This window comes from Rhinolophus ferrumequinum, chromosome 4 (genome assembly GCF_004115265.2).
Source record: "Rhinolophus ferrumequinum isolate MPI-CBG mRhiFer1 chromosome 4, mRhiFer1_v1.p, whole genome shotgun sequence".
Taxonomy (NCBI): Eukaryota; Metazoa; Chordata; class Mammalia; order Chiroptera; family Rhinolophidae; genus Rhinolophus; species Rhinolophus ferrumequinum.
In genome coordinates, this window is record NC_046287.1 from 97,943,272 (window position 1) to 97,964,461 (window position 21,190).

Sequence of the window (21,190 nt, forward strand, 5' to 3'; positions counted from 1 at the left end):
GACTCAAAATTCTTTTCCTTCAGCAGTTTCAGGATACAGTTTCATTGCCTTCCTGTACCCAGATTTGCTGATAAGAATCTATGTCACTCTGATTCTTGTTCCTTTGCAGCTAAGCTATTTTTCTTTTTGATTAATTTTTTACTGATATATTTGTCCTTGACGCTTGCAAATTTCAATATGGTGGTCTGAGTCCCCCCCGCCCCCCACTAGTTGAATGCTCAGCACTAGAAATCCCTTTCAATTTGAGAATTGTGTCTTTCTTTTTTGTGGGAAATTCTCATATCTTACATTGCCAAGTATTCCTTCCCGGTATTCCCCTTCTTCCTGCCCATAACTTTAGTTAGCCTGCTGTTGACACCCCTGTCTGCCCCCAGGTTTCTTAATTTTCCTTCTATGTTCTTCATCTCCTGAGGCCCCATTTTGGGAGAATTGCTTGGCAAGGGCTTCCAGTTCAATAATTTGCTTTTCAGCTTTGGTTTTCTTTTTTTTTGTTCTTCCTAGTTTTTGTGTTTATTGACTTTTCATTTCAACAGTTATATATTCTATTTCCAAGGTCTCTAATGGATTCTTTCTTCCTAACAGTCTAGTATTGCTCCATGTATTGAAGACTCACTCATTTCCTGGAGGATATGAATTACACTTATTTCTAAGTCTTTTTCTGATTGCTGTGTTATTTGAGTGTGAGTTCTGTTTGCTTTCTGTTTTGCCTGGTGTTCATGCACCTTCAATGCTTTGTGAGTCTAGAACTCATTTTTTTCAGTTGAGAGTCTCTGGAGAGGCCAAGGGAAGCTGCAGGGACCGTGCACATGTCTTCAGGGAGTGCAGGGACGGTGGACATGCCAGCAGGCGGCCCACTCGACAGCTGGTCTGCTCCTTAGTCCTTCCACGCAAACCTCTCTGTGTCCCATGAACGGGGGAGCCCTCTCTAAAGGAAGACTGTTAGTCTTTCACTTTCCAGAGGACCATTGCTTCAGTGGTCTAACCCTTACACGATGACGTAGGGGAGGACAACATTAGCCATAAGGGCTGTTTACCCGGCTCTTTCCTTTCTGTGCTTGAACGCATCCATGCTGGTTGAGGAGGAAAAGCCAACCAGAGTCTGTAACTCTACTTTCATTTGATTCGTGCTGTAGTTTAGGCTGAACGCAGTCTGTGGTTAGTCGGCCCAGGTGACTCCAATCAGGCCTGCCTTTGAGTTTTGTCCTGGCACGTCATAGCTGGGTGTCATTGGGGAAGTTACCGAATCGTTCAGCTCCCCTTTCCTCATCTTAACACTACTTGAAACTTTGGTTTACTTATGAATTATTCTAAAAATAACAACTAAAACAATGGCATTAAAATATTTTAATTGTTTCAAGAATAATATACTAGGGATACAGGGCCCTGACCTTCCTCCATTTTATTTTGTCTGTAACTAGGTTGTTAAATTCTCTCCCTATAATATGAACTGTATATGATATAGGTGTCTTTGGAAAGTCTAATGACGATCGTAGTGGGCTTAATTTTTAGAGTGTTACAAAGTTCTGTGCATGTCAGCAGATGCATGGGAGAATTGCCTTCTTCCTGTGAAACAAAACCAGTTTTCTACCCGATCGTGGTGCTTTGGTAAACTTAGTGGAGTGCCGTGGTTACGCAGAGCCCTGTCACCCAGCCTCCCTGCCTCACCCTGGTCACTGGGGGTGATATGGGGCACGCTGAGTTGGCACCCATTGCAGTCTTGTACTTCTTAACGCAAACTGTGCTCAGCCCAGTTTGAGCATTAATATTAGGGATGGATGTTTTTCCTCTTGGGATCTAAATTGTTATTTCCTCTCATCACTAAGCATGAAAGGTGTGACCAGCTCATCAACTTAGATTCTGAAACAATTTAATGTGTTTTTGTTTTTTTTTCCTGACTTTGATTCCCCCCTGTATATATAGGGTTCAATCACTGTCTCTCTGGACCCTTCGGGGAAAATTCTCCCACTCCTTTAGTGTTGGAAATAGAGAACAGGCTCGTTCTGTGCTTGGATCTAAGGCACTAAATAGCTTGAGAAAACCTTGTTGAGGTGATTCTGCCTAGAAAGCCACTGAGGAATTGTCAGGGCAGCGGGAAGCGTCCATGAACCTCAAACTGCGTGTTTTAGGGGCAACTAAAATAGGGGAAACGCGTCTGAGTGGCAGGGTCTCAGTGGACATATTTCCACGTCTTAAGCTTTTCTTTCTTTTTATGTTTATACATATTTATTTCTAAACATTTGCTTCTGCTTTTGTAGGTCACTCTGAAGGGAGCTGTGAGCTGAGGTCACATCCTAGATTAGCTTTAGCACTTTCCACTCGAGGAGGGTGGAGCGCTGAGTGAGTGGGGCAGAGGCGTTGGGTGGAGCCCTGGAGGTGTTCACCCCTAGAGCCGTGTTTCCTGTGGGTGGAACTGGTTGGACATGCACAGTTGCATGGCCTCCAGTGCCCTTCTCTCTAAAATGGGTATAAATAATAAACCCCTTCACCAGCTTCCCTAGGGGCACCTCCAGAAGAAAAAGAGAACTCTCGAAGTAACTGAAACATTACTTAGAGCTGTAACTTCCGACAGTTCTAATGATCATTTTGTAATTATAAGAGTTTTTGTAAATGAGAAAATTTTAAGTTAGATGTTGCTTTTCTTTAACGTGAAAACATTTCTCAATATTAAATGCAATGTAAATGTTTCTACATATTAATTACCCTTTTTCTCATTACTAATGTCTTCAAATATTTTTGCCATCCAGGGTGTTCTGGTGGAGACATTATTCTGTTAGCTTTCATATTTAATGCCAGAGTTAAGGAAAGAAGGAAGAAAGATAGGAAGGCTGGCAGGCTCACAGGGTCCTGCCCCAGTGAAAAGATGGTTAACTTGCTGGAGGGCGGACACTGGTACCCGTGGTCAGGAGAGCGCCTCTGGAAGGAGTGGCCTGAACACAGGAAGAACTCATGGCAAAGAGGGATAGGAGGGAAAGTGCATGAAGAACATAACATCTCTGTCTTTTTGATGGAAAACAGGTTCACCAAGGAGGCTAAGAGAAATCCAGGAGGAAATCGGCTAAGGGGTAAGGGCAAAACTCGGCAATGTGAGGACAGTCACCCCAACACCCTTCAGAGACTAAAACAAAGCAGAAACAGACTCATGGATACAGAACAAACTGGTGTTCGCCAGATGGGAGGGGGTGGGGGTATGAGTGAAAAGGGGGAAGGGATTAAGAAGAACAAATTGTCAGTTATATAAATGGTCACAGGGATGTAAAGTACAGCCTAGGGAATATAGTCAGTAATATGGTGATAACTATGTATGATGCCACATGGGTGCTGGACTTTCGGGGTGATCACTTCACAAATTATATAAATGTCTAATTACTATGTTATATACCTGAAACTAATATAATATTGTCTGTCAACTATAAATTAAAAATATATAAAAAGATTACATTTCCTTTTAAAAGGAAATTTAAAATCTAATTAAGATACTGGCACTTAATTGAAATTTGAGGGAATACGGAAAGGGAAATGGCCATTATATATTATTTTCAGGAACTGAGAATAGGCAAGCTTGGAAATCAGAAATCCCAGCATTTCGGATGAAAGGAGAATGGAATAGAAATGATTGGATTTTGTAATGTTAAAATAGAAATGTGATTTTGCTGAGTCTGATAAATTATTTCTGGCATATTTTTTCCCCTCTAAAATACTAAAGCTCTGGGCATAATGAGGTCACTAATTGTCAGCAAATGAAGTAGAACAATAGACCTAGGAAGGAGGTATCAGCGCAGTTCAGCAACTGTCCATGAGGCATCTTCAACTTGGCCTGGGTTTACTTGGAAATAGTCAATCTCTCATCTTGTGTCAGTGATGAATCAACTAGAGAGCTACATGAAGGAGAAACGTATGAGTGACTGATGTAGCCATTTGAAGAGGTGGCAAGAAAAGGTGCTGGGTGATTAATGGAGAAAGGCGTTTGTACATCAGTTATCGTACTCAACTTTGGACTGAAGAAGAAGTCCCTGACATATCCTCACTTAGCTGGTTTTTACTCAAATCCGCAAATATTTATTGAACATTTCTCATGTCTGATGTGTCAGGCAGCGACCTGGGTACTTAGCTGTGGATAAAGGATGCACAGCACTACACAGTTACTGTTTCCAAGGGATTGACCGTCTGGTTGGGGAGATAAGACCGAGACATATAAACAGGAAATAATAAAAAATAAATAGCAATATTTCAAGACAATAATAGAAGAAGTGCCCACAAGGCGTCATTAATTGCTGAGTGAGTTAAGAGGTTGATAAATGAACATTGGAAGCAGAAAGAGGTCATGATAGACTTTTCAAAGGAGGATTTGAGTGAGATTTTTACTGTTTGACTTGAAGGGTTCAGAATGAGCCTCCCCAAAATGTGCCACGTTGGCATGTGGATTGTTTTACCAACTGAAGGCAATCAAGATCCAGCAGACTCAAGAAAAACTTTTACCTCTCTCTTAACTACCTAAAAGAATCTAGCTGGGGGGCCTGGCCCAGAAAAGAGCTATTGTCAGAGATAACTTTGTTTTATAGGAATGACATATCTGTGTGGCAGGGCAAACATTTAATTATCAGACATCGTCTCTTCTTACCGTCCTGCAAATTACCCTCCTCCCCTTGGAAGGCCCAGGCCCCTATCCGATTCCTTAGCTCAAGATGGCACCTAAGCCTCAACTCCCTGTCTTGGCCTTGGGTCTCATTGTCTTTGATCAGCCAAAGAACCTAGAAGAGTAGAAGGAAAAACTTTCCTCCCCTACAGGCTATTTGAAAAGTCAGGGTTATGAAGGTATAATTTACATACAGTGAAATTCACCCTTTTTAGGTGTAGAGGATAGCTTGATGATTTTGTATACAGCTGTATATAATCAAGTCACAGAATAATTTCATCACCCCAAGAGTTTTCCCATGTACTTTGGTAGCCAATTCTCTTCCCCCTCTCCCAGCTCCTGACAACTACTGATATTACTTAAGGCCCTGAAGTTTTGCCTTTTCTGGAATGTCAGACAAAGGGAATCGTGTATAAATAGTCTTTTGTGTCTGGCTTCTTTCACTCACTGCTTTTGAAGTGGTTCATCCATGTCTATAGTTTCATTCCTTTGTACTGCTGACTAGTGTTTTATTGCATGGATGTACCACATTTATCATTTACTCGTTTCCTTGAGTTAGGTTTTTTTTTTTTTTTAATTGGGGAAGGAGAACAGGACTTTATTGGGGAACAGTGTGTACTTCCAGGACTTTTCCAAGTCAAGTTGTCCTTTCAATCTTAGTTCAGCTTAAGTTGTTGTCCTTTCAATCTTAGTTCAGCTTCAAGTTGTTGTCCTTTCAATCTTAGTTCAGCTTCAAGTTGTCCTTTCAGTCTTAGTTGTGGAGGGTGCCGCTCAACTCCAGGTCCAGTTGCCGTTGCTAGTTGCAGGGGGCGAACCGGCAACCTTGTGGTTGAGAGCCCACTGGCCCATATGGGAATCGAACCGGCACCTTTCGGAGTTAGGAGCATGGAGGTCTAACCGCCTGAGCCACCGGGCCGGCCCTCCTTGAGTTAGGTTTTGAAGGACCTGTAGATTTAGATGGAGGTAGGGAGGGGAGGGGGCAATTTGGAGGCCATGTGGGATGAAATAAAATAGAATGAGTTTCTGAGATACATCTTGACTCTGAACCAGTAAATCAGAGAGGAAGACGTCTGACTATGAGGATTTATCTGCATTTTTATTATTGATAAATCTTGCTCAAGCCCTTACTCCCACTTTATACTCCAACCAGCATGATTTCTCCCTACCCTGGACTCCTATTATTCTGTCCACTGTTCGCCCAACTATCCATTTGTCTATCCATCCATCAATTGTCCATCTAGTCTTCCATCATCTATTTACTTTATTTATTCATCAGTTAGCAACATTTGTTGAAGGCCACCAAAGTGCCAGGCACTGAGCTTATGATCAGGTTAAACAAATTAAAAATCTGAATCCCTAGAAGTTCTTAGTCTAGTGGAGGACATAACAGGAAAGTCAACATCACCACAAACAGTTGTCATGTGGGTCCTTGAAGGCAGGAAGCTCACCTTGCCCTCTGTTTAGGGGCCTGGAATATCTTAAGAGTTCAATAATTATAAAAGAAAATTTAAGTTGAAGCCCTTTAGATTAATTTTGGTCTTTGGGAAGGAAAAGAAACCTACTTTTATGGATGTTTACGTTTCTGCCCTTGCAGGAGGCCCTACAGAAGGAATTTTGGTGGGGGCTCTTGCACAGGCTGTCTTTAGTGAGTGTAGGGCTCAGGTCAAAATCACAGCATGCAGCAGTTCCATTTTCCTTGGCACCTATTTGTGGTTGAGAAAATCGTTTGAAAAATGCCAACAAGCAACACTCTATCATAATGTACAATATGCAAATACATGAATTAAAAGCTAACGTTATCCAATTGCATTGCATGGAAGTGGACGGGAAAAGGCAGCTAGGATGTCCCTGAGTGCTGAGCCCATGCGGTGTGAGATGCAGTCAGGTGCAGGCCCCCACCTGGGACACAGAAGCACTGGCTGGCTGACCTCCGAGACCCACGGAGGAAGTCAGCGGTGTGTGCTAGTGACTGATAGTGAGTCCCACACTAAGGGTCTGATCATTGAGTCCGAAGAAAATTCTGTTGCTTTTACACATAGCATGCCTTTCCTTTGCACATCTGCACATGGCAAGCCAGGCCCAAATGTCCCCTCCTCCAGGGAGCCCTTCATGGTTGATCAAGATTGATGGGCCCTTCTTCCTCTGAGCCACCGTGGCTCTTTATCTGTATCACTTTTTAGTTAGTGTGTGTGTGTGTTTCCATTTTAAGAAAGAAAAAAATTGTATTAAAATTGTAATACTCAATATATACTGATAACAAAAGATGAATGCAAGTCATATGTATACATTTTTTTGGCACCCCCGGTGTGTGTGTGTGTGTGTGTTTGTATACATATATATATGTATATGTGTATATATACACGTATACACATGTGTGTATGTATATGTATATATGCATATATATATATATATATATATATATATTTAACTTTCTTAGAATTCTTTATATACTTGTTGAATCCTCTATTTGACTTTCATCATCTTGAGGGAAGAATCGTGGATTCATTTCATTTTGTATGTACCTTGCCTGTAATAGATACTCAGTACCCATTTATTGAAAATCTAATAAAATCTAATTTATTGAAAATCTCATCTAAAAAATATTTTTCCCTCTACCCTCCTAGGTTCTTCACTGAGACTCCTTGTGATACAAGACAGATTAATAAGAGAAAAAAACCCAAATTTTAATTATGTACCTATGTATGCACGTACAAGAGCCCCCCAAAGATAAGAGACTCAGAAGGCAGCCAGATGATTGAGTTACTGAGCCAAGGGAAAGGATAGGCCTGGGGCTTCCAGGGCTGGGAGAAGGCAATTCATGGGAAGGTGAGAGGAGGACGGCTGCCCTGCCGTGTGGCTGAGTCTCCTAGGTGAAGAAGTGATCTCTGCCAATAGCTCTCTTCCAGGTACAGGCCCCCTTTCTAATGTAAATTCCCCCTACAAAAAGGTAACTTGTAGTCTGTTTTCCGAGCATATCCTGTGCCTGCAGTTTCTCAAAATAATCCTTATGCCAAAGAGGCGTATTTTGGAGTGGCGTATTCTGCTACCTTTCACTAACATAAGACAGCGGGTTAACTGGGAAGAGACTAGGAGTTTGCATCCGGCAGACTGAGGTTGAAGTCCCAGACACTGGTCATGAGATCTTGGGAAAACTATGAAACTTTTCAGAGTCTGTCCACCAACGTATAAAACATGAATACCATCTCTCAATCGTTGAGAGGAGCTAGAAAATATGTACAGTGCCTGGCTTTTGTTTTATAAACACTGTTTTTGGTGTTTTGGTTGTTGTCAAATAATTAAGTGAATTTTCAGTATAACTGTCATCACCTCGTAAGTGCATCTTAAAAACAGGCTGGAAAGATTCTACTGTGTGGTTTTGGGTTTCCAGGTCTCCTTTACAGCTGGGCAGGCTTGTCCTCTGCAGTGTGATTAGGTGTGCCTGTCTGGCCACAGGCAGGCTGAGAACGAGGGAGGGCCAGTCCAAGGGGAGGGCATCTCGTTCGAGAGAACCGGTGATGCAGGGAAGTTGGCCTCAGGCAGGCATCCGCAAGGGTGTTTCATTGGGATAATTCATTAAGACATACATTTGCTTTGTGTAGTTTTCGGTATCTGTTTTATTTTGCAATAGAAAACAAAACCCCGCCACCAAAGAAAGAGAGGAAAGGAAAAAAAAAGAAGAAGCAATATGGAAGCAACCTGTGTCTCTCAATAGATGAATGGATAAAGAAGAGATGGTACATTGGAATACAGTGGAATATTACTCAGCCATGAAAAGGAATGACATTTTGTCCTTTGTGACAACATGGATGGACCTAGAGAATAATATATTAAATGAAATAACTCAGACAGAGAAAGACAAATAATGCCGTTTCCCTGAAAATAAGACCTCGCTGGACCATCTGCTCTAATGCGTCTTTTGGAGCAGAAATTAATATAAGAGCCAGTATTATATTATAGTAAAATAAGACTGGGTCTTATATTAATTTTTGCTCCAAAAGACGCATTAGAGCTGATTGTCTGGTTAGGTCTTATTTTCGGGGAAACACGGTATATGATTTCACTTATAGCTGGAATCTGAAAAAACAAAACAAGTGAACAAACAAAACGATACAGAAACAAACTCATAGATACAGGGAACAAACTGATGGTTACCAGAGGGGATGGGGGTGGGAGGTGGGAGGAAAATGGGAAGGGGATTAAGAAGTACAAACTTCCAGTTATAAAATAAATCACGGGGATGTAGTGTACAGCGCAGAGAATAGAGTCAATACGGCAATAAGATGTACGGTGACAGATGGTCACTAGCTTAGGTGGTGGTCACTTTGTGAGGTATATCATGTTGAATCACTATGTTGTACACCTGAAACTATTATAATATTAGAAAAAGGAAAAAGAAGCAAACTAAAAAGCTGGACAAAAGAACACTCCAGGTCTGAGCTGTGGCCCCTGAGCCAGTGGGGAAACCCAGTCAGAGCAGGCAGAGAACAGAAGCAGGAGGTTTCAGAGAACTATAGCTGGCGAGGTGGGCGACATAGGTCAGACCGAGGCTTGAAATTTCTTCTGGCCACCCCTCAGCAGACCTCTGGGGTCCATGGATATGACCTGTCCACTCCAGAGCTTGTCACCAGAGCCCGAGATCTTGTGTCCAACCAGAGGGAGTCAGTCTTTTGGGAAAAAGCCGTGTGCTCTGCTTGTCATCGTCATGCTTGGCTCTGTGGCTTGTGTCTCGGCTTCGACCGCCGGTAGCCTGTAACCAGGAGGGTGCTCTTGGAGACATTATTACCTCCATGTTCCCAGTCTTTGTTCTTACCAACTTTATCTGGGGGCCGCCAATTTGGCTTGTTTAACACGGATCCTGAGCCGTAGTTGGAGAGCCTCCCTGTAGCAAGCCTGCATTTTGTTTCTTTTCCGCTTTCAGACCAGGCAGCCGAGAGAAACACTTGCCTATTTCTTACAGGACCTGACTGAAGTCTACTAGGAGATGTCGCCACCAACATGCTGGCAATTTTCATGGAGTCCTAAAGCGCTAGCCTCAGTGGACATGTGGTCAAAACCCCGTGATGCCCAGGCACCTGTCAACCTGCTTGCTTTGCTGCCATGCAGTGATGATTGCAATTTCCTAATGGGGCGTGGCGTGGGGGGGCCTCACTCTCCTCACCCACCTCGACTCACCTCCCGTTCCCCACTTTAGGATGGGCCACTCGCAGTACCCCACTTCTAGGAACCAATTTCTCTCTTCCTGGCTCAGCTCGGATCAGTTCATTAGTCAGCCCGGCTGCTGTGAGGAAATTCCACAGACCGGGCGGCTTAAACAATAGACATTTATTTCTCACAGTTCCGGAGGCCGAGAAGTCCACGATCAAGACACTGGTGATTTGGTTCCCCAGTGAGAGCCCGCCTCCTTCTTGCCGAGAGCTGCCTTCTCACTGTGTCCTCACACGTGGAGAGAGAAGGCTCTCATCTCTCTTCCTCTTCCTACAAGCACACTAATCCCATCACGGAGGTGGCGCCCTCGTGACCCCATCTAAGCCTAATCACCTCCCAAAGGCCCCACCTCCAAATACCTTCATATTGGGGGGGAGAGCTTCCAGACATGAATATTAGGGGGCACAAATATTTAGTCCATAGCAATTGGGGATCTTTTTCACAACCTCCTGGAATTTTCCTTTATAATTAGTCATCATACTTCCGTGTGTAGGATTATCTGATTGTCACCACTGCAGGCCACGTGTGCATGGGGACCGCCCACGTCTCCTCTGCTTCACTGTTGTGTCCCTGGTGTTTGCCATACAGTAGGTGCTCAATAAACATTGTTGACCGAATGCCCTGAGCTAAAAGTCCTGGAAATACAAATTTGAATGTAACTTGGTTCCTGTTGTTCAAGAACTCAGGAAAGGAAGACGATCTTTATAGAGTCATTTTCATATAACATGATACATTTTATGACAACATAGGGGTGAGGTTGAGACATGATAAGGAGAAGAGTATTCTTTCTGACTGGAGTGGGAGTGATCAAGAAAACTGCATAAGAGAAAGTAATGCTATTATAAAGAGTCCTTATTTAACTGAAGTAATGAAATGCGAAAAGAAGTAAGACAGGGAACAGACCTTATAAGCCCCAGGCTTATCCATTTGTATAGTTATGTATAATAAAATATTATCAGTGTTAGTCTTTACGTCTGCTTGAAAAGTTCGCTGCAGTTTATGACAATGGTCACCAAATGCCACTTTGTAGGCTGGCGGAGGAACAGAGAGACAGGATGTGGGTATCTGTTTTGCAGGTTTAACCAGTCCCCCCGGGGGATCTGATAGTGGCCAGGCCTGAGGACCCCCGGTGTAGAGCAGTGGTTCTCACTCTGGGGCATGTGCCAGAGGTACTGGGAGGTTTGTCAAAATGCAGATGGCTGGGCCCCACCCTCAGAGGTTTTGATTCAGTAGGGCTGCTGGTCTGTGCCCACACTTTGGAGCTCACTGCTGTGTCAGATCACCACGGATTGCCTGGCACTTCTGAGGACCAGAGTGTTCCACATAACTGACTTACCCAGATAACTAAAGCTCACCTCTCCAAAAACCATGTTTCTTTAAAACAATGAATTCTGCATCTCAAATGAATTCTGCATTTCTTTACTTTCTTAATCAGAGGATTCTGAACACCATCAAACCCTCTCTCAATGACACAGGATTATCATAATGAACATCCATTGTGGTTCCGTTCAGGAACGCATATGGGGGTGACATTCAAGCCGGTCAGCACAGATAGCAGTCAGCAGATTCCTGTTGTAAAGGTGGGCCAAGGCCTGGGGCCTCCTGCGCTGTGGCAGACGCTGGCCTTGCAGTTACTAATCCTGGAAGGTCCTGGGGACCTGGGGGCGCGTCTCAGGAGGCCAGTCGTGGGGCTCGGGACGGTGGCGTTGCACCAATTGGTACAGAAGTATTTCAATATTTCAGCAACAGTAAGGCCATATGATGCATGTCAACCCTGAATACACATCAGTTCTGCGAGTGCCCAGTTCAGTGATGGGTAGCTTTTGTTGTGTAGTGTTTCTTTCTTGTTATTATCATCAATTGTTAACTTTTATTCATTCATTGAACGACTGCCACGCACTCTGGGTTTATACAAAGGGGAATTGGGCATGCAGTAAGGGGAATTACACAGGGTTCTTACCCTCTCTCGGTAAAATCTGAGTACATTCTTGCTCTTTCAGTATTGCAGGGTAGCGAGGATGAAATGAAAACGTATGCAAAAGCCCTGTAAAATGGTTATGTATTATACAAATGAAAGGGGTTATTATTCTTTCTAGTGAAAGTGTTGAAAATAGGATCTCCAGATAAGGGCATCATGCTACAATAGAAGCGATATTTTCTCACATATTTTCAGTCTGGCATACTACAGCAAGTGCTTATATCTATCAAGTTATAAGTCGAATCTGAAGAAAAGGGCTAGCAGCAGTATTAACAAAACTTGCTCAGGCTGGAGTAAGGAGGCTCTCGGTCCTTTTAGTGGCAGCCAAAAGCTTTTTTCTCCCCAAATAACTATTTTTTCCCCCATTGCTAGTCTCCTGCTTCAAGCTGTTCTTTCTTTAACAATGAATACAATTTAGGCTAGATTGTGAGTGATAAAGAGAAGTGCTTTTTGGTTCAGGGGGAACAAAGCAGTAGACGTATGTGTGAGAGCAAGGAATCAGCCACAAACAGGCTTCTGGGCCCCTGGCCCTCTGTGTGAGGGTGAAAGGACAAGAGTGACCTCGAGTGTCCTTCAGAAACAGCTTCCCTTCCTCTGGTTTGTCATGGTGCCTGCTCCTGGGCCTGCATCAACACAAGCATATGACTTACTGGTTCAAGCCCACTCTTTTTTTTTTTTTTTTTTATTAAAACTAAGCATTTATTATACTGTTTAAGAAGGGAAGCAATTGCAGTGGTATTTCAGAAGCTGTATCTTTTTTTAATGTAATATATGCTCATAGACTCTAAACAGTATTTTAAAATATACAATCTCTCCAAAAGAAAATATTCAACTAAAGGTAGATAACTTTTAATGTACGTAAAATGTTACAAAGATTTTAAAATTAATCGTCAGATTTTTTTTCACAACACAATGTACAGAAATTTGCAGACTTCCTGTACAGAGCAGTATAATCTTTACTCTTGAGCAAGGCGTTCAATAACACGTCGGTAATCTTCCACAAGCTCCTGAAAGCTTTCTTCCAGCTGTTCATGTTGCATGCTTATTTCTATTTGGTTCATCTGGTTTGTCAGTTCTTTTGGTCTGAGACATTTTCTCATTTTAGCAAGATCTCTCTGCTTTTTCTTATATGGGCTAATTAATCTTCTTTTAATATCCAGTCTATAGCTTCTGTATTGTTCAGCATCACTCATATCAGTTACCAGCAGTCGAAGAATTTCGTAAACCCGTCTAGCATGTTGCTTATTTATTTTGAACTTCTGTTGTGCCTCTATTGCCATATCTTCATTGAATCCTTGCATTAACTTTTCCCGGGAAAAACAAGGCAATTCTTGACAAAGCTTCACAAGTACAAAGTCTCGTAATTTCACATAGCTTTTGGATGGATCTTCCGCTGTAATATCAAGAACAGAAGGAGATGCAATGTAGTATCTATGAACTGTTTCAAGAAGTTGAGCACCATGGCCTTGACCTTGAAATGGAGTCAGTATCAGCATCTGACTTACACGTGGCCGGGTTTTGTCTGGGTACACATAGTAATTATAGACTGTCATGTAGCCTACGGTCGCAAAGAGCGTAGCTCCATCCTTATTATACTTCTCAAATACTAGAAAGTAGTGCCATCTTTCATCATCCACGTCAATAAAGCTAGCAGTTTCAATAAACCACATCAAAAAGGTCTGAAGCCTTTCATGATATTCTCGAAAGCCTCTACATGTCATGTCAGCCTTGTATATTTGAAAGGTAAAGTTTTCTCCTCCTGTTGGACTTAGAACAGAGTATGTATGGAGTAAGGTTCCAAATGGCTTGAAATCAACTTCTTTTTCCAGCAAAGAAAGAAAATCATTCGTGTTTGTACAAAAGCCAGGTGGAATGATTTGTCTAATTTTGCCCTCGACATCATCTGCCTCTACACAGTCAAAGTTCTCATCAACTTTTGATGCATATTCAACACGGAACATTGTTGACAGGCTACCAGCAATATAGTATAACAGGATCTTCAGACCCTTGTAACCAAAAGCAGTTTCATCATCCCCAAAGAGTTGATGGGTATATTCAGGAAAGAAAGTTCTAATGTCATTCTCAAGATCTTCAGGAAAACGAACTAATTTTAGTTCAATTGCTGTGTTGGTGTTACATTTATACTCTGCCAGTTTCTTCTCCACTGCACTCTTATATTCAACCAAAAATTTCTCCATAACACCAAATCCTGCCATTTCCGAGCTGCGAGCACCCGGGGCTGAGGAAGGACGAATCAACCCTCAAGCCCACTCTTTCTTTGCCTGTCAGTAGGGAGTGGCTGAGTCAGGCTGGGCCCCGATTCAAAGGACGCTCGTGGAAATACGGTGCTCTGATTTTCACTTTCCCAAAGCCACTTAGAGGGGCTTCCTTGGTAAAATGGCTGTTGCTCCGTGGACCAGTCCATCTTGGCTAGTGATACGGAGTTAGAAGAGACCAGTTGAAGCAGGCTGTGAAGGAGCAGCATTGTATTGTGCTGGAGAAAACATGGGAAAAAATGCCCTAAACAGAATTCAGGTTGAGTTGTAAATTCTGTCTCCACCTTTGCCAGGAACTCACTCGGTGACCTTGAATATGTTTTCATCTCCTCTGCATCCAGATGCTTCCTTCCAGGCCAGCTTCCACCCAGGGAGATTGGGGGTTACCTCTACATCTGTGTCAGCCGTCTTTCCCCAGACGTCAACAGGAATGCATGGCCTGGCACTATTTTTTTCTAACATATATTATTTTAATGGAATATTGCCTACTGATTTGATTCCTTTGCAGCCGTGACACTTGAAGTTGGAAGGTTCAGAAGAGTAGGCAACTTGAAGTTGGGAACGTCTAAGAAAATCCCATGTGTACGATTGCTATATCCTTCTGAAAGTTATCGGTTTGCTTCATTTATCACACATAAGAGCAATCTTAAAAGCACAAGGGGTGGAGAGGAGCTGCTGAAAGGAACCCATTCATTTATTTATTCATCCATCCACTTGGCTGTTTACTTTCTAGAGTCTAGGAAGGCTGAGCTCATGATCAGGCTGAGCATGGTTGCAGGACAGGCTGAGGTTCATCCCATTATTCTTTTAGATCTAAGGTCCCTTGTGAAAATGCCATCCCTTCGGAAGGACTCAGTCCCACTTCCGCAGAGATCAGCTGACTAACCTGAGAGGACTCTGGGAATGAGACGCGGACAGGTACAAGTACATGGGCAGCCAGGAAGGAGGAAACTGAGCTGTCGGGGGCAGGCGAGAGAGACACGTTCTTTAAGCCTCTGCACTTGGCTTTTTTCCCACCCTGTGCCCAGACTCTTGAGGGAGAAGATTAGTTGAGTTTTGTTCCCTATGAAGACCCTTAGGAGTTAAAATACACCAAATAGGAAGCAATTGTAAAGAGTCAAACTCTCCCATCTTTATGTATTTTGGAAAGTGCAGTTAGAATTAGTTATGGTAATACTAAAACATCATCTAAATTGGAAACTCATATCGCAGAGGAATAAGAAAGAAGCTGTCTTCTGACTGCTAGAATTCCCCTTCATGCTGAGGTCTCGGGATATGCGTATGAGATTGGAAGATAGAGACTACTTAATTTAGCAGAGGATTATACAAGGGCATTATAAGGCACTTGATAAGCAGCTAGTAAGAGACTTCACAGTAAAGAGACAATCAAAAGTTTTGGAAAAAGGGCAATTAAAATTGCAAAAGGGTGTTTGCCTTTAGGGAAAGCTTCCTGCATCTGTTAGGCTGGGAGGTTCCCGGTGGGTTTCTAACGAAGACTGCAGCCTCTCCTTCTGTGATTCATTGAAACATATATTGGATGGAAGGCATCACATTGGTGCTGTGGGGCTGCCTAGGTGTGTGAGACACAGTCTCTGACCTCTAGGAACCACAAAAGGGGGCATTGTGGAATGGCTGGCGACTCGAGGGGAGGAGACTATGTCATCTCTCAAAATCTTTCACTGCAGGGAATAAATTAATCTTATAACAGCTCACAAGAAAAAAGAAAAAAAAGAAAAGAAAGAAAAAGAGGCACGGAATATTTTGACGCCACGATTTGTGATGGGCCCAGCCCACATTAGCCAGGATCAGTCACCTTTCCTCCCAGCCATCTCCATACCGTTTGCCTGAAGGCTCTGGGCTCTGGATCTGGCCCTGATCCCACCCCTGCCCCCGTCTATTTTTAAATAGCTTTTATTTTTTAGAGCAATTTTAAGTTCACAGCAAAATTTATCGGGAAGTACAGAGAGTTCCCTGCCCAGCCTTCCCCACTATCAACATGACCACCTGAGCGTTCCATCTTTTACAATCGATGCACCAACCTCGACGTCATTACCATCCAAAGTCCAGGTTTCACATTAGGTTCTCTCTTTCTGTTGTACATTTTATGGGTTTTGCCAAGTGCCGGATGACATGTACCCACTACTACAGTATCCCCCTGAGTACATTCACTGCCCTAAACACCCTCTGCTCTTCCTCTTCATCCCTCCCTCCCCCCACCGCCTGGCAACCGCGGATCTTTTTACAATTTCCATAGTTCTGCCTGTTCCAGAATGTCACACAGTGGGAACCTACAGGATGGAGGCTTCTCACATTGGCTTCTCTCACTTAGTAATATGCATGTAAGGTTCCTTCATGTCTTTTCACGGCTTGAAATCTCTCGCTCTCTCTCTCTCTCTTTTTTTTTTTTTAGCACTGAATAATATTCCAACCTCTTTTCTGGACCCCCCTCAGCTCTCTCAGGCTGCCTCCTAGTCTAGAGACAGAAGGAAAGGCAATATAAGTGTCTCCTGGGCACTGAATGTGAAAGAGTCCCCCCTAGAGAACAGCTCTGGCCCTTGAAAGCAGTGCCCCGTTACGAAATTTTGGACTTCCCGCGCTATGTGAGTGGGTAGATTAACTCCTCGGCTATCTGGAGGACCAGGTTCTGCCTTTGCAGGCTCCAGGGCAGTGTGCTAGTTTCAGGCTTTGAACTCCGAGGAGCACAATGCCTCGAGCTCATTCCCGCTCTCACCTCCCTGCACAGAGCCCCTCGCCGGCCCCTACTGTCTGTGTTGGCTGCTGACACCCTTCTGCTGTCACTGCTGCTGCCACTCTGTTTCGGGACAAGTGCTGTTGCATCAGATGATGTGAGCTGGCCTGAATTCAGGCTGGTTTTACTGCCTTGGAGTTGGCAGCAAGTCTGTCTCATTTGATTGATGTGGAGCTGGTGTGTCTTGTGGCCAAAGAAGATACTCCCACTGAAATGAGGGAGGACCCTCTTTCCTCCAGCGTGAAAATGTTTGATCAGAGTCCCGAATAGGTGGGCCCTGCCCTCTGGGTTCTGGTGGGACAGGATGGAGAGCAGTGGAGGTCCTGCAGTGACGAACCCGTTTCCTGTGGCAGGATCGCTCACGGTGGTTTGGTCATCTTGGTGACAGACCTTGTTTTCCAGTCTTCAGTCAGTGGATATCTACTTGGTAACTAGGTTTGACGTGTAGTAAAAATTCTTAAAATATTGTGTTAGTATCTTATTAATGAGTCTTATTTATGCATTATCTATATACTAAGTCACCTTAGCCTCTTCTCTCTTCCAGAATAATTCTGGCCTGATTTGAAAAGATTGTTTAATTAGGGAATCCTCATGTCTCTTAATGCTTTGGGACAGCTCGCACGGTTCCTTGACAGATAGTTCAAGGAAATGAATTTTATGTCTAATAATTTTAATTTCTGATGATAGATGCAGAACAATACGGATCCCCTTGGAGTGATGCAAAAGGAACAGCTTAAATATAGAAATAATGGGTTTTCTGCAAGCATGCAAAGAATGACAGTAACACTTTGAGAAATAAACCATTGTGATGCTTCATTTGACCTTCAATTACAGTTTGTAAATTCAGATATTGTCTCATGAAATTGAAAATCTTGTTCAGTTTTTTGTTCCCTGCCTGTACTGGGGTATGTCCTTTTCTATTTTAATCTTCCTATAAAGCTCTCTTTTTCGGCAAACAACGATTTCTGTAAATAGCACTGCTGGCTAGACCTGCAGGCCGGCTGTCATCCTTTCTCTGCTGTGACACGCACTGTCTACTGAAGTATTGACATAAAGTCTGCAGGCTTAGTGATAATGTCTATTGTGTCTGTTTACAGAAAAGGAATTTGTCTGGGCTTCATTTCCTTTGAGGGCGGAAGGAGATGGTTACGGACATTGGTGTATCACTCTGAGCATGATAAACAAATCGCTATGAAGCCTGAAAAACATAAAACAAAAAGACAAGATCTCAGACATCCAGGACTCAAGCTCTAAGATTAAAAATTCCAAATACTACAGCAAATAGCTAAGCTGAAATAAGAGAGAGATAGTAAAATAGATAACCTGGAAGAGTCAGTTGGAAAAGTGATTCAAGAGAATGATAATGTTTTCTTTCAGATTCTTGTAAGGATGAATCGCAACCTTCAAAAGAGACAAGTCACTGAACCAGTCGCCATGAACTTGGGTCAAATGTGGTCCTGCCTCTGAATCAGAGAGGATAGCTGGGGTAAAGGTAGAAAATACTTAAAAAATCTAATGTACACCAATGAAACAGGAAGAACTATGGACCTCTAAGTTTTGCCTCTACAGATAACAGACTGCATACAGACTCTACAGATAACAGAAAATATAAAAATATATTGCATCAACATGTAATTATTTTTACGTCAGGTAGCACTGGGAGCGTATTGTCTGACTCCAAGTGGCCAAAGAGGCTGACTCCATTAGGACAGTGCTGTCCCAAGATGAGTGAACTGCTGTGTGCAGTCCGGCTGCTGCATGGCTCCTGCTGTAAATGGGTTGTTTACAACACAAACATGATAAGCTTCTCAAATTGGCCATGTCACAAGTGCAAATGCATTTATAAGGACAGCACTTAGTGGGGGTTTTCCCCCCTCAGTGTGAATGTTCTCCCTCCAGTTTCTTATTATTGAATCTGTGTTTGTCTTGAAGACTTTGGTCAAATGCCGTTTCCTCTGGGAAGCTTTTCCTCTTTTGTCTTTTCAGAAGGGACTTCACTTTTCCTAAAAGTCCCACTGCACTGTTGTCTGTTTCTACATAGAAGTTAATTCACCATCTTGTATTTTCATTCACACACTTGACTCTCCCATTGGATTTTAACTTATTTGAACTCAGAGACTCTTATCTTATTTGTATTTTCGATGCCCTTCACAGGGCATGACACATGGTAGGCTCTCAGAAAATAGTTGCTGGAGAAATCGATTAGTTCTAAATCAAGTAAGGGGATCAGTACCCTCAGATCTCGCTGAACACATAGTTCTCCCATACGTCCTGTTAGCGAGGCGCTGTGTTAGGGTTGTGTGTTCTGCTCATCCCTGCAGTGAGGTCTGGAAGAGAGTGCTTTGTCACTGACTAGCTCTACTTCTGGTCTTACCTCTTGGCAGCTGAGCCAACACCATCCCAGGTGTTGTTCTGCTTTGAGAAATTCTCTGAACTGGCTCTGATTTCCTTCCGGGCCTGCAGTGGTTTCCAAGTTTTCCTGACCACGCCTTTGACCATTGCCCTTTGTTCTTGCTGTTGATGCCTTCATAGATGAAACAGCCCTGCCAGGTTGATCCAGTTGCTCTGCTCTGTTCTTAACATCTGTGTCTTCTAGTTCTGGGCTTGTGATCGCCCCACTGAGAGCCTTCCTTATCCTTTCTCTTGAAAGCTGCCCATTAGGACAATGTTAGCCAAGACAGTGGCTTATTTATAAGATTGTCAAACTTATAAATTAAGATAACCTTCTCACTAGCTTCATACTATTTATCAATTTCAAGGAGGATGATTTCTTTTGCAAAGATTGCCGGCCCCCCCCCCCCAACACCCTCCTCCTCAATGCAGCTGCCGCTCGCTGTGCCCCAGTCAGCAGGCAGGAGACTGTCAGAGGTGTTTCCACGTGGTTAATGGCTAATGAGAGGCAGCTGGGACTGTGGGAGGAGAACCAGGCTAACGGAGAATCTGATAGCTGCGTCCTGGCTCCCCGATTACCAGCAACGTGACTTTTGACATGTCACTTTACCATCTCAGCCTTAATTTTCTTTCACACAAAGCAGGGAGAATAGTCCCTGTCTGCCTCAGAAACTCGTCATCCATTTTTGTTTTTGTTTTTTTTCAGCTTAGAAGCTTTCTTTATGGACACACAACCAGAGCAAAAGGTATTAGAAAACAATTTCCTAGATTTTATGCTGAGGGGAGGTTTATTGTTTTTTTTTCTTTTTAAAAAAGATTTTTATAAAAAAAAATATAGCTAACATACAATATTGTATCAGTTTCAGCTGTACAGCATAGTTGTTCAACATTTATATTCCTAAAGAAGTGATCACCATAATTCCAGCAACCATCTGACACTGTATCATGCTGTCACAATATTACTGACTATGTTCCCTATGCTGTACATTACATCCCCATGACTTATTTGTTTTATACCTGGAGATTTGGACCTCTTATTCCCCTTCACCTTTCCCCCCTTTTTAAAAATTTTCAATTACAGTTAACACGTGATATTATTTTGTATTAATTTTGGGTGTATACCATAGTGGTTAGACATTTGTGTGATTTAAGAAGTGACCCCCTGACTCGTCTAGTACCCACCTGGCACTATAGGCAGTTATTACCGTATCATTGACGATATTCCCTATGCTTTGTTTTACATGCCCATGATTATTTTGTAACTACCAACTTGCGCTTCTTAATTCCTTCGCCTTTTCACTCTGTCTCCCAACCCCCCTCCCATCTATCACCCTGATAAATCATACATAGTTATTACAATACTATTGATTATATTCCTTCTGCTGTACCCTACATCCCCATGAGTACTTTGTAACAACCAATTTGTGCTTCTTAGTCCTTTCCCCTTTTTCACCTACCACTTCTATTCCCCTCCCATCTGGCTACCATCAAAATGTTCTTTGGATCTATGAGTATATTTCTGTTTTGTTTGTTTATTTTGTTCTTTAGATTCCACATATAAGTGAAATCACATTGCATCCGTCTTTCCCTGTCTGACATACTTCACTCAGCACAATACCCTCCAGGTCCATCCATGCTGCCACAGATGGCAAGAACCCATTCCCTTCCATAGCTGAGCAATATTCCATTGTATATATGTACCACTTCCTCTTTATCCATTTTTTCATCGATGGACACCCAGGCTGTCTCCACATCATGGCTACTGTAAATAATGCTGCAATGAACATATGGATGCAACATGTCCCCTCGAAATAGCACTTTGGATTTCTTCAGATAAACACCCCGAAGTGGGATTACTGGGTCCTTCTTTGTTTCTTGTTATAGCCTTTGTTTAAAGTCTATTTTGTTTGTATAGTATTGCTACCCCAGCTTTTTTTTCCATTTCCATTTTCATGAAA

At 42.8% G+C, this 21,190-nt stretch overlaps 2 protein-coding genes across 2 annotated transcripts in view; one reads left to right on the top strand and one right to left on the bottom strand.

Moving 5' to 3' along the window:
- Positions 1 to 21,190, top strand: part of ATP8A2 (ATPase phospholipid transporting 8A2) — a 555,010-nt gene that overhangs the window by 11,753 nt on the left and 522,067 nt on the right. The gene's annotated exons all lie outside the window — the stretch shown is intronic.
- LOC117021382 (histone acetyltransferase type B catalytic subunit-like) lies at positions 12,525 to 14,058 on the bottom strand. Its single transcript, XM_033104467.1, has one exon. The coding sequence runs from the start codon at positions 14,030 to 14,032 to the stop codon at positions 12,773 to 12,775; it is 1,260 nt and encodes a 419-aa protein (XP_032960358.1). The 5' UTR covers positions 14,033 to 14,058; the 3' UTR covers positions 12,525 to 12,772.